General features: G+C 39.9%; 1 protein-coding gene across 4 annotated transcripts in view; it reads left to right on the top strand.

Moving 5' to 3' along the window:
* The first annotated feature begins 3,520 nt into the window (after positions 1-3,520).
* Positions 3,521-17,357, top strand: part of LOC148658457 (nectin-3-like protein) — a 118,295-nt gene continuing 104,458 nt past the window's right edge. For 2 of the 4 annotated variants that reach the window (XR_015940074.1, XM_088639663.1), the window contains exon 1: positions 3,521-3,663. Coding sequence is in view for 2 of the 4 variants with exons in the window: in XM_088639663.1 (XP_088495789.1) it covers positions 3,570-3,663 (94 nt within the window). In the remaining 2 variants the exon portion in view is untranslated. Of the gene's footprint in view, positions 3,687-17,357 lie in introns of all 4 variants that reach the window. The other 2 variants (XM_088639666.1, XM_088639665.1) reach the window with 2 other exon arrangements.

Raw genomic sequence — 17,357 nt, 5'->3', positions numbered from 1 at the left:
TTTTAGTCCAAAAATATATAGAAAATGACAAGTAGGTATAAGATTTCACTTGTCCTGGACAGTTTTCAATGGTGATTAAAAGTCTTTCTTTATGACTGATTTAGCTTTACCAAAACAACATTGCTTTTACAATGGAGCTGCACCTACAGTACTTCTCTATTCTGTAATCACTCTGAAGACAGGAGTTTGGGGATTACATTCTTTCCTTATAAACTGTCACAAGATATATGCAGGAGGAGATGGACGCTGTCTATGTATGTTGCTTTAGCTGCTTTTGTTGTTGTTGCTGTTTCCATGGTATTTTTTGTTGTATTCATATTAGTGTACACAGAGAAACAGAGGGAAACACAACAGTCTTAGACAACAGCTTGTTTAAACTCTTCCTTGCCTGTTTATCCATGTAACACATTCCTTTTGTCTGGCTGTGGGAAGGTGAGATTCCTTTTTTCCTTACTGTGGCTATTTTATTTTTTTACTGAGATGGCAGCAGTGGCCATTATGGTTCTCCTCTCCATCTCTGTGACACTGCAAAGGTTATCACACAGAGGGACAGTGTGGAACTGTGGGTAACCCCAGTGATCCCTTTCAGCAATGTGAGCCAGGGGAGGCAATACAGCCTTCCTGCTGGCCTTTTGTAACAGATTGGCAGTAAAACCCTTAAGGCATCAATAACTTCAAGGACGTATTTACTTTGAAAATTTGCTGGACAGTTGGCCTCACCCCATTTAAACATTTTCACCATGAGTAGGTGGGGGGTCAGCCAAGCCTGTTCTTCATTGTTACATGGATGGCAAGAAGTATCCTATTTGAGGATACATTAACTTGCACAGCACTTGTAGATCACTTACAGATCACTTACAGCTTATATCTACCAATTCAGACCAGTTGATTCATTGCTTATGCAGAATCCTGTGTATTCATTTGATGTGTAAAACCAGGAAAAAAAAACACTATGGTATTAAAACCTAGCATGAATATACGCCTATTATTGGTTTTCATATGCTTCACCATCATTAGAACTTCACGGACAATTTGGAGAAAAACACATTTTGTCCTTTGAGTCTTAGTTCGCTTTGTCGGGACTGAGGATAATAATTGTATGTTTATGGGACTAAAGCCCTGATGTCATTTAAATCTTAAAGCCATCTGCCAGCCCCAGATTTAAAATCCAGTGGTCTGTTAACCTTCTTCTTCTACCCAATAGAAACCTGCTGACAAGGGCTTAGCTTTTGATCAGAGACTGCTGAATGGACCCAGGTTTTCAGTTCATCTAGGATTTCATGGAGGATGGCTTGGAGGAAATCAAAGACATTCAATAGTAAGACCCAGCCCAGAGCAATTTTGTCTGTTACAATTTGTTTCCACCTTACTGCTTTATCCAAGAGGGTGTCCCATCAAGGGTGTATCCTGCCTTGCACCTGGATAGACTCTGGCTCCCCTTGTGACCCTGAATTGGATTAAACTGTTAGATAATGAATGTATGGATGCTGAAATTCAGTGTGCATTAAGATTATTTAGCAGTATTTGGAATTTCAAAATATCATTCTATATATATGTTCACATGTTCTGTGCACCCCAGAGTGGTTGCATTTTGAATATCTTCCTTTATTCTAATTTTGATTCTTTAACATTCTTATGTTGAATCACAATACATAATCCTAAAGGGTCGGATAGGTTGGATCCTATTCCATTTTCTGTAGCTTTGAGTGGGGTGGTAATATTTTACTCTCCCCTGGATAGGAGATTAAAATGACCTCATAACACACCAATACACTACACTACCATGTAATTTTATGCCTTTCTTTTGGCAACAGAATGTTCTGCTTTAAACATGAAGCTTGGCAGTCTTCATAAAATAAAGAGAAATAATTACTTCCACTCCAAAAGGTTACACTGGGTAAAGAAGGATTAAGTTAAAAGAGAATAAGGAGTAATGGACTTCAGTTTGCACAGACTCCAGAAACAGTGGCATACTAACTCTTGGCCTTCCCACAGACCAGAACTGTCTGATGGAGCTTATAGTTACAGTAAGTGTTTTGTGATTTTCATTTTTTGGATTTAGGGTAACACTCTTCACTTGTCACATTTCATTTTTTCTACTTGTAAAGTCTATGGCTCCACCTGTGTAAAGATCCTAATTGTCTCAAGTTGATTTAGAACACATAGATTTTAAAGACTGAGAAAGAAACGTCATGTTGTGGTTCCTCTGAAACAAGGAAAGGTGGGCACAAACACTAAAAAATGTACCCCAGAGGAAAGCTGCTGGAGGTACTTGGGTGGGAGGGGCAGTTCAGGCAGCTGTTTCACCAAGATGTGCTGCTTGTTAATAATGAATGATGAAGAGCCTGCAGAACACAAATTAAACAGCCCAGGATATTTGTGAGCACCAGCCTCCTGGACATGTTTACTGACAACTGCTGTTTTAGTAAGCAAAGATGACAGCTGGTGAAAAACTCCTTGGTCAAAAAAATCCTTTGCTATGAAAAGAATACAGCTCCAGTGTAACGCCAGAGAAGTTACCATGGAATTCTGGGACTTCCCTTCCTGCACAGTCTATACTCCAAACCAGCTGCCCTGAGCATTTACAGCTAGGCTTAGAGCAGGGCTGTAGCTGACTTTGTCTGCCTGCTTTTGATTTTAGATGTCTTTGACAGGTCCTATTGTTACAAAACCCATTCCTCAGTGTTGATTTTCACCCCAGCAGGCACCAGTTCCCTGAAGGTAGGAGTAGTTTGGCTGCAATGCCTCTCAGACTGACTTCAGTACCATGATCAATTCTGTTCATGACTTCAAGCATTGACCTGCCTTAGATATACATTATTTTAGAATCATCCAGCCCATACACCTGAAAACACAAATTGTGCTTTATATTTTAACAATTATATATGCAACACCATGTTTTAGAACACTCTCAGTAATTAGTTTAATAACATGTTGAGATAGATGTTGAGTGTAAGGAAATTAAAGACTTTTGAGATGTTTTTTTTTTATTAAACGTGGGGTGCGGTCCTATCTCTGTTCCAACAGCATGGAAGAGGCTTCGAAGTTGTGCTCATTTTCGAGACACGGACTGTTTGAATAAAAACACTTCGTGCGCTCTTCCCTGTTCCGCTTTTTGTACAAGAGTTTTCTCAACTGCTAAGTAATGCTATTACTTAAAATAAATCAGTCAACGACGCTTTCACTTTCCCTCAATTGTCATTGAAGCAGCAATAAATCAGATATCACGCACCGAGTGCACGCCCGTTATTCAGATTTTTTCTTTTTCCTGATCTCCAGAAGGAGCAGTTCAAGAGCCTGTACGATTGGATGTAAGCAAACCAAACTAGGACACAAAGTAAATCGTCCATATATACACTTTTCCATAGAGATGTATATTTCAAATAAAGTAACGTACGTGCAAATGCCTATGAAAGTATGTAGTGCGGGATGCTGAGTCTGCTTGTTTAATAAACGGTTTCTGTAGCCCGAGTGTCCTCCCCCGCTCTGGCAGTGGTGCAGTCCAGGGACTCTCTCCTTATGGAGCGGCTGCGAGGCTCCAGAGTTCGGGAGAGAGTTAGTTGGGAATCATGGCGGGTAGAATGTCATTTCATTGCCACAGGACTACTCTGGTTTTCCCGGGAACGAATGCGATATTTTTGCTTATTATTTGCATCCTAACGGGTAAGTTTTGAAGCTCATGTGAGGTACGTAAATTTGGAAGGACCATGTTATGTAGTGGTGGGAAAATAACTTTGACCAGCTCTGACTTGTGACAGCGAGGATCTGATGTGTAGCGGTTTCACTGAGGATGTCATACAATCCGGAAAAGTTGTTTTTAAAAGTTGCTGTAGCTTCAGCGTTTAATGCATGGTTATGGTACATACCCTGTATAACAATTGGATTTAACGGCTTTGAAAGCACGTTTAAAACTGCAGCTGAATTAAGTTCACGTTTTCGTAGACTTTACTGTAACGCAGCTGTTTCAGAAAATGAAATGCTACGAGGGAAGACCGAACGCACTTTTTGTTTTGATGGTGGAGGAACTTTACTTCCGTTTCATTTTAAACAAAAAGCCGAGAGACCATCGCAATTTCGGTGTTGTTTCGCCTGCAGGTAGCGCAGGGTTTCTCTCATCAGCATTGCATGTAGCGGCTTTACGGTGAAGCGTGTGCGCCCCAGGACTCGCCGTTATGGAAATAGTGCCCCATAGTGTCTGGCCACTGAAATGGAGCTCGGCGTGCAGTTGTGTTTTGAAGTGATTGATTGCGGCGGCCCGGTATTATCTGCGGCGGGTTCACTCGAGTGTGCAGGAATAGTAGCGCTGGTGGGGTGACCTGCGGCTGCCATGGAAACCGCAGTCGCCCTGAAAGAGCAACAAGGAGGCGCGCGGCCGGCGAGGTCCGGACATCCAAGCCCAGACCGTGAAGCGCTGGTGCGATCAGCGCCGAAAGCCCGAGAGAAGTTTCGTGTTTTCAGAAGTTGTAAAGCGTAAGCACGCCAAGGACAACAAAAACACGCACACTGGATTTTCATTCCCTTTTTTTGTCGCACTACAGTGATTGCAGTGGAAACAGACTTTTGGTTTAAATGTGCTGATTTGTGGATTAGGAGAGTCTACGGTTGTTCTTGCATGTTGGGGGAAGGCGTGTGTCCTTTCGGCAGCTAATTGATTCCGATTATCCATTAAATGCTTTTCAATTATGGTGTTTTGCGGTTTAAGTTAGATTAGTGTGTGTTCGGGTGCGGCTGTTGTGAACAGCTGGTGTATAACGCTAACCCTGTAATTTACCCCACGAACCCTTTCTAAGTGACATTTGATAGTATTTAAAGGTCTTGGCATTGTAACAGCCGTCGGTATTGAAACGTTACTATGAGCGTTTCCTTTACAATTATCTTTTAAATTGAGCTCATGCCTCTTCTGACTTTGATATGGTTGTGGGGCAAAAAATCATCGTTTATATGTAATCATAATCGTGCTTCTGATTTATACTGCACGGAAGACTGGTTTACGTTGCATACAAACCAAACTGCAGTGTATTGAGTTTGTCACAGTACGCTGTAATTCGGAATAGTACCATTCAGCCTGAAAGGATTCCTAAATGTACTGTAGGTCCTTGAGTTTTGAAATGTTGTTTAACAAGTCTGTTAATTAAACGCAATTATTGAATTTTAAAGGCGATATGGAACTTTTTTTTTTTTACTCTGTGGCCTTTATTAAGAGTTTAAGAAATACTGCCGTGTGAACAAAAGGACAGGGCAGGTGGCCGTTTGCACAGGACACCTGTTGCCGTGTGTCCGATCGGCGTCTCATTAAAGAGCTTGTTGAGACAGTTGCTGCCGGAACACGGCGGTGTTCCTCGGGTTTCTCGGGAAAAAATGTGCGGCATCTTGTTTTATGTTTGACCTATCCAAGCCAGTGACTGGACCATTTACCCTGCATCACCCTGTCCAAGTTTGTGCCCTATTTCTGCGGAGTAATGGATGAGTTGTACTGGAATAGGTCAGCAAATCTCGTACTCGGTTTTAATCCTCATATATCGCTAATAGCAAGAGTAATAACGTAATTTTAGTTTTTTTTTCCCCAGCTTTGTTTACTTAATAGGGTCTTTATTATACTGTTCACCTCATTTTAGATCTCTATTTTGAATGCAGAAAGTGAGTATGTAATTCATAAGTGAAATAATTAAAGATGAAAGACAAAGGATTTAAATTTAGAAGAACTACTTAAATGATTTTGTATTGTCCTTTCAACCTGTCAGCCAAGCTTTTTTTACAGCATATTTTCTCACAGTAGCTACGGTTTCAGAATATAACTTTGGTAAACTGCACCAAATCATCACAAAGTAATTTGACATCCTGCACTCCTGTAAGTGTATATGACCATCTGTGCTATAAATAATCAGACTATCTGCTACATATGATGTTATCCCCTCACATAATGTTGTTTTAGGGGATCATTTTACCCATAGGTACATCCAAGTCAAAGGCATAGTCATTAGCTTGCCTCTGTGATTGACAGGAACAGAAGTGAAACGTTGAGTTTGATCACTTAACAATCAAGTATTTTTTCTGTTCTTTGTTTTATTGAGAGACCTACGCTCTGTGTTGAGTTCCTGCATTGTACCACTAATACATTTTCTCAAATTAGTGCTGATGTGTTTTTCCATACAGGTGTTTATGACATCTAATTAAATTAATGGGCATAGGGTTACTCAAGATGAACACTCACTGTACTGGGCACTATGCATTGCTTTCTTCTATCAGAATCAAAGTGTGATACGGACATTTGAAAGTGCACAGCATGAATTCTGTGTGGCTTTGGGGATGCCTCTGCGTAAACATGTCCTGCAGTTTGAGAGGTCCGGTACTCTCCTACAGTACTCGCAGCCCGGTGGATGATACCCAAGTGAAAGCCAATATCCCAAAGCCAAAGATTTCTTCCTTGCTAATTCACAAATGTATCTCCATTCAACCCCCCCCCTGCCTGCTGTAAATGAGCCCTGTTCTGTGCTGCCTCTGCCTTGTTTATTGGTGGGCTGAAAATGACTGGGGAATTGAAATCGACAGATAGAAAATATCTTTAAAAACAAGAACCAGCATTCTCTCTAGTCATTTGTTTTATGTCAGAGGTGCTTGTTTTGACTAATGTTGAGAGATGGACTGAAAATAATCATGATACTCCATGCTTCTTTATCAGGTAGATGGTAGGCAGGATTAGATGCTAATAAGCCACATTTAGTGGTCTGTTAGGAGTTTTCTTAGATGGAGAGTATACAACATGATTGGGTTACATAATGACATTTTTTTCGTGCATTACTGGGTTAAAAACATTGTAATGTGTATTGTATGTAAACAACCGTTGTGTACAGTTGCAGTTTTTTTCATTTTTGACTGTTCCGCAAGATTAGGATATTTAGAAAGCTGGAGAAAAGGAGCTCAGTAAAGGTCTTTTAAATAAAAATAAAAATGGAATTTTTAAGCCTTATGTTAATGTTCTGTAATCAAACCTAGAAAAAAGCCATATTAAGGGGTGGCTTTCCCTTGAAAACCCCCCCAAAAAAACATGGAGCCAATGTGCCAGATTGTCTGTGATTGGGCAGGTCACAGGGTCTCCGCTGTAGAATTATCTGTGCCATGAAGGTTAAGGAGTTATTTCGCATTTGTATTGCCTGTTGAAATTTTGATGTTGGAAGACGTGCTGTGCAACCTTTTCAGAAGTCAAATGAACAGCAGAAGAACTGTGAGCTGCATCTGAAAATTCTGAATGTGGCTTGTGGAGCATAAGGCATTCAAAGGCACTATTCCATTGCAGTGGCCATAAAGAACCAGCACTGTACATTGTTATAGCTATGGATCAGAAAAAGCATAACGTGATCAGCGTGACTGTCCAGTCTCTGGTAGACCTCTGAAACAGGATTTTGAAACAAAACCATTTTGTGTCCATCAAAGGGATTTAATCATAATACAGAATGCTACTTTAATCTTCTTATTTTTGTTCTTTTTATGTGTGCAAGCGGACCACATAATCCATTCCTGGTTTCAAAGCCACACCTATTCAGCTAGCCTTTCTCAGGAACCTCATGTGTGCTCAGATCAGCCTGTGTGTGGGCAGTGCGAGTCCAGAGCCTTTGTTTTGCACAGGCTTTACTTTTAAGTCATGTGTAAAACTAACTTAATTCCCTCTGGTAGAAAATGACTGGTTCTGTGGTTTCCATTTCTTTGCAGTAAGGATCTGTTTTTATGCGTGGTAAAAAATTTAAATATCTGAAAGTAGTATCTCAAACAGACTGGCAGATTTGTTTAATGCTTAATGGTCTTATAAGGGGGTTGCTTTATGGTGCTGGTTTAGGTCATTCAGAAATAGATTCAGGCAAAGTAAGTCAAATCAAACATCTTAATTACAGGTAGTCATAGTCTCTGACAGCATTGAAACAAAAACAAAGGTTATCTCATTCATCAGATACGATGAGGTAAGCTTTCTTTCTGTTGGAAAGAGAGAGTTGGCTCTGCATTTAAGATTATCCTTCACTTAAATCATTGTCTGGTAATGACAAAAATTTAATCCAGTCATTTTGAAAATTTAGTGAATAAAGCTACATTTTTAGAAGCTGATTTTCTAAAATCCTTAAAACACTTTGATAAGGGACTTGTATTAAGAAGCTGTTTTGTATCCAGTCTGAATGAATGAAAGCCTGAATGGCTTTTCTGCTTTGTCATATTTGAATTTCTGTAGTATTTCCAAACACTGCTGTCTTCAGCTGCAGCAAGACTTTCTCGATATTCTTTGTGCAGTATGTTGTAAACCCCAAGCCATCAGTACGCGTGCTGTTATGTTCCTGGTTCAAGGCACAATTTGTTGTTGTCTGTATTTTTACAGTCCTGAAGCTCGCATGTTAATGTAAAGTGCACAACGGAAAGAATCCTCTGCAGACTAGGGAATACTTTGTGTGTAACTGTGCTCGTAGTTAAGTGGTGCTGTAGCTCTCCAACGGACTGCACTGGTGTGTTTGAACCACATTGAGGGGATACATGCATTTGGGGAAACTGCAATTTGGCTTTTAATGTTTTTAAAACAAACAAATTTTTAAACAAATTAAGCATCTTTCATTATTCCCTCCCCGTGTTGATGTTTTTTACTGTAACTGATCATAGCTGAAGAGCTACATTGTCCTACACATTTACTGCACATTGGTGGTAGTGGAGGAGAGTCCCCATTACCTGTAAAGTGCTTTGAGTGGAGTGTCCAGAAAAGCGCTATACAAGTGTAAACAATTTATTATTATTATTACTGTATTGGTGTTTCTTTTGTATCTGGTTATATGCTTACTCATGTTGATTACATAGTGCAGTTTACCTAATGCAGTTTAACTAAAAAATGTCATGAGTGGCTACATTTTACTTTTTTTTACTACATTTGTAGTAAAATAAATATATTTCACTGAAGATATTTTAAAGACAATACTGTAATTTTCAACATTGCAGTACCTGTTTTGTTATCACTTATTGATGAGTGTTAATTTTTAACATTACTGAAAAACTTTGATGCTTATCAGCTTTTCTGTAACAATGCAAATTTTACTTGCATGAAGATATTAATAAATGTATTTTCAGCAGATCGAATTAATGAAAGCATCTCACTTGATTCACAATATGCCTTTTTATACTTTTATTTTTTTTCTTGTTGCACCTATTATTTATATAATAATCTTAACCTTGGAGACATAAAAAACTGTGGCTGTAGGCTGAGCAATTGGAGGGGTTAGGCAGCTGTGATTGACAAGATCAGAAGCATTAATAGGGATCCAGAAAGACAAATGGAGCTGTCTTAACCTGACCTTTGCCAGAGCTGCTGCCTAAACCACACTGTGGAGGGACACGCGCAGGACTGAAAAGCAAACACAGCTGAACAGTCACACTTTGAAGGGTGAGTGACAAGCTGACAGAGTTTGGAGAGTCTGTAGGAATGTTCATTTGTCTCCTAAGTATGTAGAGCACAGCACGGGGCAAGTCAACTCTATAAGTAATTAGATTCCACCAATAACATTGCCGTTCATAACCTACTGAAGAAGGACTCGTAAGAGACTATATTTATTGCCTGGGACAGGAAGACACAAGGACCTGGGCTGTTAAGGATTTTATTTAACTTAAATGCGTAACTCGTAGCTAAAAAAAGTTTACAAGAATGGTCAAAAGCAACTTAAAAACCCTGTAATTAAATGGCTGAGTTGTGGGTTTAGTGCTTGGAAATTGGTGGCAGTCTGATTAAAATATAAAGGAGTGCCTTTAATTACAGAGTAATAATACAAAGTAAAAGGAAAAACAGAATAGAATAAATGTGGTTGCTCATTAAGTTGAGTTTCCAATATAGTCTATTTTCAACTTTATGTACTTTTTAGTAGTAAAGTTTAGGAAGTGAAGATCAAAATGTATTTTTGATTTTTGCCTTTATACTACAAATTAAATTGCGGAGCCGGAATTTTATTTTGGGCATTGCAGAAGGTATTCCATATTGAAATCTGTGAAATACAATGATTTTGTATGAAAAGGTCTAGATTACGCAGGGTCTGAAATAAGCAGAAGAACCTTAATGTCTATATACAAATGATTACAGACGTATCTGCACTGAGTAATGACACCAGGCATTTCAAGATTTAAAATCCATCCATCCACCCGGCCATTTTCTAACCAGTTCATCCAGTCCTTCTGCGGGGCTGAAGGAGATCCTGGAGCCTTTCCTGGAAAGCAGTGGGTGCAAAGCAGGGCAGGGATACAATGACAGACACACAGACATCACACACTGACACTTAGGGACAGTTTTCCCAGATTTCCCAATTAACTACCAGCATGTTTTTGGGTGAAAACTGGAGCTCCCGGAGGAAACCCATGTAAACATGGGAATAACATGCGGGTAGCACACAAGGTCTAGAACTGGATCCAGGGACACAGTGCCATGAGGTGAATACTGTGCCACCTGCAGCCCTTCATATTGGTGCAGGTTAAACATTTTATTTCCTAGGCCAGAGATTTTCACTTAAATCTCTAACGGAGAGTTCAGTACGAATAATAATAGTAATTATAATAACAATTGCTTACACTTATATAATGCTTTTCTGGACACTCCACTCAAAGCGCTTTACAGGTAATGGGGATTCCCCTCCACCACCACCAATGTGCAGCATCCACCTGGATGATGTGACGGCAGCCATAGTGGGCCAGAACGCTCACCACACATCAGCTATTAGTGGGGAGGAGAGCAGAGTAATGAAGCCAATTCATAGATGGGGATTATTAGGAGGCCATGATTGGTAAGGGCCAATGGGAAATTTGGCCAGGACACCGGGGTTACACCCCTACTCTTTTTGAGAAACTCCCTGGGATTTTTAATGACCACAGAGTGTCAGGACCTCGGTTTTACGTCTCATCTGAAGGACGGCACCTGTTTACAGTATAGTGTCCCCCTCACTATACTGTGGCATTAGGACCCACATGGACCGCAGGGTGAGCGCCCCCTGCTGGCCCCACTAACACCTCTTCCAGCAGCAACCTTAGTTTTTCCCCAGGAGGTCTCCCATCCAGGTACTGACCAGGCTCACACCATCTTAGCTTCAGTGGGTTGCCTGTTGTGAGTTGCAGGGTGATATGGCTGCTGAATAGAACAGACTTCTTCTCAGTTTCAGTTGCAAACCACATTTACCATTATTAAATATCAGTAATCTCTGCTGATCAGCTTGGAAGCTTTCGTGATTGTTTTTTTCTATATGATAGGGTATTAGATTTTGAATAGCCTTACATTAATTGTACATTATACAAGGTTTAGGTATTCACTTTTAGACTCCTTTTGCAGAGGGAGAAAGAAAAGGATTATCCGGTTTATAATGAAAATGGCAGGGAGGTCTGTGGAAAAACATACTCATTTATAGTACTACTTCTCTGACATTGTCGACTTTTGAGGATCTCGCTTCAGGCACTTACTGAACGTGGGGATCAGCTGTGGGTACAGTCTTCAATAGGCTAATGTGCTCTTTTGATGGAGCCCATCAGGAAATGACTGCGCTGCTGGGGAACTATAAAATGCAAGCTGTTGCCTGTTGTTGCTGTTGTTTAAGCTTCTCCTGGCAGATTTGTAAACGCCAGAGTTTCACCCCTGTCCATTAGCAAATATACTGGTGTGACCTCTGGCTTTGCCAATTGGCCTAGATGGAATGTGTGTGTTAATACAGCCATCACAAAGATTAAAACCTTGCTGTGGCAGGACCTTCATGTCTCCCTTGCCTTTGTTTGCAGACCTCAAATGCCTGCCAGAAAGTAGTGATTAATTGCAAATGTTTTCTCTTCCTCCTCTTTCTTCCCTTTATTTTTTCATAATTTTTTTTTGCACCATTCAAGGAAGAGAGAAATATTGGCATGTGCCTTACGCTAAAAACTGGACAATCTCTCTGTTTTTTTTTATTACATTTTTATTTCCTGGAAGTAAAAGGAACCCAGCCCTGTCGGTGAGCTGATCAGTATTGAAGATAGCTTGTCTCGGCCTGTGTTCACTGAATCAGTCAGCAGGAACCTGATTTTTGTTAGCAACTGCCTTATTACAGACGTCAAGGCTGTGAGGAAGTGTGGTGGTAACAGCGGTTGCTGTCTCCATGCGTTAAGACACAGGGCTGTTCTTTAGCCCATTTGCCATTGTCTGTCTTGTCTGAAGTGTGGTGTGGAGCAGGACATGAAAATGAGGGCATCTGTCTTTCACTTAGGGAGCAGCTCAGTCACTTTATCAGAGCCCCAGCAAGGAATCGAACATCATTCTTATTCAAAACATATCTTGTTTTTCTGTCTTTTGGGATTACCAATTTATTTTTTAATTGTTCCTTTTTTTTGGCCACCGAACTAAGCAATCTTTTTTTTTTCTTGTTCATTATTGAACAAATGACACTTGGTTTCTCTTCAGTTTACAAATGATAAACAAGTGATGTACATTTTTATTCTGTGTTATATGTCAGGGGAAGTTTCAGGTTTCCAGTCAAGTTTTTATTAATATTTTAGCATTGCATTTTCCTATAAAATTTTCAATTCTAATTGATTTTTACAGTATATCATCATGTATATGATGATTACAGTATATGGCCATGAACTTTCACCATCATTGGATAACTGTATTCCAAGTCCTATTTCAATAAGCCACAAAAGATTAAAAGACATACATTGTACCCATTAAGGACTTTATTGGGTAATTAAAAAAAAAATAATCTTACACTAGTCCCTGTGAAAGACCCAGTTATTTAACTAGTGGGCATGTCATTTGAATATGGATTTGGTAGACAGACTTGCCATGGTGAAATAGTTCTGCTTGTAATAGTTAAGAAGCCACACTTCTGTTACTGAAATTCTAGTACCTAAAAAACACCCCCTACCATGCATCACCATCAAACACACAGATTATAATTTTTGGCATCCACTGATGAGCCTTGGTTGCTGTGTCTTTGTTTTGGTAATTGTCATGCTGCATGAAGCATCGCCCAAGAAGTTGTATTTTCTTCTATGTACGCGGACATGTTTCTGTAAATTTCAGAATTAATTCTGCTGCCAGCACTGGTTACGTCATCAATAAAGATGAGTGGGCCAACTCCAGAGACAGTCATGCGACAATCACACCTGATTACGCTACCTGTAATGTGGACTTCCTCAATGACGAGTACTAATTATTCCTGACTAATTTAGAAAAAAGCCTTGAGGTGCACAATTCATCCAGCTCCAGTTGTGTTTAGCATGTAATATACACCTTATGGAAAAATTAGTAATTTTGTACTGTTAAAAATAGACTTAAGTGTAGGCATGGTCATTGTAAGTGAAGGGTTATTTCTGCAGATTACAAAGCTAAACATCTCAGCTATGTGAGAAAGCATTTTCTGAATAGCTCACGGAATGTGAATTGCCATTTGACTCAGTAAATTACCACTTGCTATTTGGATACAGACCCTCAACAGAAAAGAAACTTAAACCAGTTCAGAGAGTTTTTTGGCCAAAAAAATAGTTTATAGTGGGGTGCTGTAATATGTATATAGTTTTGTTGCATTAAATGGAAAGCCTATTTTTTAAATATTCTCTTGGCACACCCCTAATGGATGATTAAACTGTAGATTGGATGCTTTTTACTTTTCCTATGTATTGCCTTCCTTTTAGCAGAAATATTGTGAATGTTACTTTCTTGGGCTATTGCTTGCTAAACTGCTTTATTTCTACAAACCTGATCTTTAACTTTCAGGCGTGAGGGAAAAACTCCCTGGAAATGTAGTTGACTTCATACCAGGACATCAAAGTTTCCGTTTCATCCACTAGTGATGACTCAATATCCACTTCGCTGTGCCAAGACTCAGCAGAGAGGAGTCCTCTCCCTGAAACTTCATCCATTTGCAAAGTTAAAGCTGTTTTCTTGATTCGTGAGTCATTAGGAGCAAGTTGCAGTCTGAGCACTTCCAGAGACTTTCCCCCAGCTTTGAATCTATAATATCTGTATTTGCATAATGAAGTGTATGATTTACTTTTTATTGGTATTTTTTTTACTCCTAACAATGTTTTCCTAACAATGCAAATAAATGAATCAGCTGAGAGCTTAGCTCTTGGTGTAATTAAGTGAGTGTGAAAGAGAGCAAAGGCAAACAAATGTGGGATGATTACTGGAAAATATTGATTGATGATATGAAATTAGTCTGGGCACCCTCAATAAAGAATGCAAAGCAGTCTCACTCTGCTTAGCAGAACTGATAAAATGTGCATCATTTACTCGCTGTGGATTTTTGACTGAAGAAGAGTACCTGAAGCGAACCTGCCTGATTTGTTATTCTAGGTATTCAACTTTGAATAACTCCATATTGTAACCTGAACATCTTAGAAAATAGGAGATGCTTACTAAGAGGTAGCAGTCTTAATTTGAGTTTCCCCATGTATGGGAAAGGGGTGAGGAAATTCACTCCACTAAATTGCAAAGGAAGGTGAAAGTGCCATACTGCTAGTGTGACAAGCCTTGTAACCAAGTAATAATAATTATAATAATAACTGCTTACACTTATATAGCACTTTTCTGGACACTCCACTCAAAGCGCTTTACAGGTAATGGGGACTCCCCTCCACCACCACTAATGTGCAGCATCCACCTGGATGATGTGACGGCAGCCATAGTGCGCCAGAACGCTCACCACACATCAGCTATCAGTGGGGAGGAGAGCAGAGTAATGTAGCCAATTCATAGATGGGGATTATTAGGAGGCCATGATTGGTAAAGGCCAATGGGGAAATTTGGCCAGGATGCTGGGGTGACACCCCTACTCTTTTCGAGAAACACCCTGGGATTTTTAATGACCACAGAGTCAGGACCTCGGTTTTACATCTCATCTGAAGGATGGCACCTGTTTACAGTATAGTGTCCCCGTCACTATACTGGGGCATTAGGACCCACATGGACTGCAGGATGAGCGCCCCCTGCTGGCCCCACTAACACCTCTTCCAGCAGCAACCTTAGTTTTTCCCAGGAGGTCTCCCATTTACATTTTTCAATTACATTTCAAGCTTGCAGCAGTCAAGTTTTACTTTCACTTGAAAAGGTGCAAAGAAAATTGCTCTACAGAATTCTCAGTACACTTATTTTTTTGCAGTTTTTTGCCTTTGCTTGAAGAATAATTAACATTCTGTGATAAGCTGACTCGACAAAAGGAAGAAGGAACTGAAATTAGCTATATTAACTTGTAACTTAAATGACTTTCTTAAAACCCCTAACTGGGATTTTGGATTGCACAGTGATCATTAACCAGAAATAACTGGTCTTTGTGTGATTAATGTTAAGTGGTTCTGAGCATGGAACAGTACTGAGATTAACTAGTGTTTTCATGCATGAGTAGCAACTCAGGGGAGCCAAATGTGTGGCTATGATCAGTCATGGTCTTGAATATGGAGGGACTAGAGAAAAGTAGGTTAGTTAGCATTGCTGCCTCACAGCACTGGGGACCTTGGTTCAAATTCTGGTCCTGGGCTGCTATCTGTGTGGATTTGTGTGGGTTTCCTCTGGGTTATGCGCATTCATCACACAGTCCAAAGACATACTGGTAGGTTAATTGGCTAGGAAAACTTGGTCCTGGTGTGAGTGTGTGTTTGTGTCAGTCTGCTCTAAGATTGGTGTCCTGTCCAGTCCAAGAATCGCATTCGTCATGTACTGTAGGATTTCTTTGCTCACAGGACTGCAATGTGTTACTCTTATGGCCTTCCACTGTTCTTTTATATTTAATGTAACTTGGTTCCAATCCTCAGATATGGCTCAGATGGCTTTTCTAAATGTGTGGATTCACTTTACACCTTGGATTTGTTTAACATTCAGGGAATAGCTGCTACGAACTGAACTGGGATAGTTTTTTGGTAAGATAGTTCAAATGACTGTCAGGAATAAATACTGTGCTGTAGTGGTGTATAGAATTGTTTTTGATGTTTGACAGGTTCAACAAGCTTAACTAGAGGATGTATTTCTCTTTTTTTTTTCCTGTTATAGCTTTCCAACTTCAAAATTCAAAACAAGCAAACTAAAACTTTGTTTTAGTTGATTATGACCTACAGAAACTAAAACAAGAAACTACTCAACTGTTGAATTGATTTCCCTTCTGCTCTAATGAATTGGTTCCTTTCATTTCTCTGACAGATTGATTAATCAGTCGAAACTGTTCCTGTATTAATCACCTCATTCATTGCCATTATAACACCATCCCGATAAGCAGACTTGTTTTGAAATTTAATTTGGACATGGGTTTCCAAACCAGTAAACAGTAAAAACAGTATTTATGAAGCTAGTTAATTAATAAATTAATTTCCCTGTCTTCCCGTCATATGGAGAAGGCCAGTACTTCTCTGTAGGAGCCTTTTTTCAGTTTGAGTGCAGTGTTAAAAATTAACTTGTATAAAAGTGAAAGAGTAAAAATGACAAACTATCTGCAAATATTCAGAGTTTTGTTTCTTGTGCTCTGCTATTTTTTTCTCCCAAAGCAGTCACTTTTAACCTGGTTCGTAAACCGCTTCAAATAAATTGCCTTTCTTTGCATGGGCAGTGTCCATGCAGAATGCAGAATTTAGTATTGTACTGTTCATGTGTCACTGCCTCTGCACCATTCTTCAAATCTGCATTCTCGACCTACAGTATACTACTGGAGCAGCATCCTGCGGCTCTGTGAAGGTCTCACTGGGTAGGCGTATTATGAACATCTTTTTGCTATAGTTCAAGTAGGTTCTGTAGCTGCGTCAGCATGTGTAGTCTGCAAAGGAACAAGTAAAGGTTTATTTCATGCTGAAAAGAGATGAAAGGAAATGCAACATTTCAGCTGTGGAGCCTTCTTTGGGTGCTACACATTGTTTCCTTTCTTCTCTTTTCAGCATGGAACAAACCTTTACTTGATCTTTTTGCTATAGTGTGTAAATTCATTTAAGTTAAAAAAGAGATTTTGAGTGTTTACAAGACTTGGATATTACCATGATGAAGATTTTATTTTGGAAGAAGGGTTTGGCTTGAGAGGCATGGTGGTATACTGGTTGTCATTGCTGCCTTGTAGCATCCTGGGCCTGGCCCATCTCCGTGGGGTTTGTATGTTCTCCCTGGGTTCATGTGGGTTTGCTCCGGATGCTCCAGTTTCCTCCCACAATGACATACTAGTTGGTTAATTGGCTTCTGGGAAACATTATCCCTGGTGTGAGGGTGTTTGTGTCCGTGGGTACCACTTGATTGCCTAGTGTCCCATCCGGAGTGTAACCTGCCTTTTGCCTGTTGCTTGCTGGTATGGGCTCCCCTGTGACCCTGAATTGGATAAAAGCAGTTTGAAAATGGTTGGATGGATGGTTTGGATTGAGTTTTGTAT

The sequence above is a fragment of the Lepisosteus platostomus genome, chromosome 7 (assembly GCF_059453375.1).
Source record: "Lepisosteus platostomus isolate fLepPlt1 chromosome 7, fLepPlt1.hap1, whole genome shotgun sequence".
Lineage (NCBI taxonomy): Eukaryota > Metazoa > Chordata > Actinopteri > Semionotiformes > Lepisosteidae > Lepisosteus > Lepisosteus platostomus.
The sequence above is the reverse complement of the archived record's forward strand: the minus strand, read 5'-3'. Positions and strand labels throughout refer to the sequence as shown.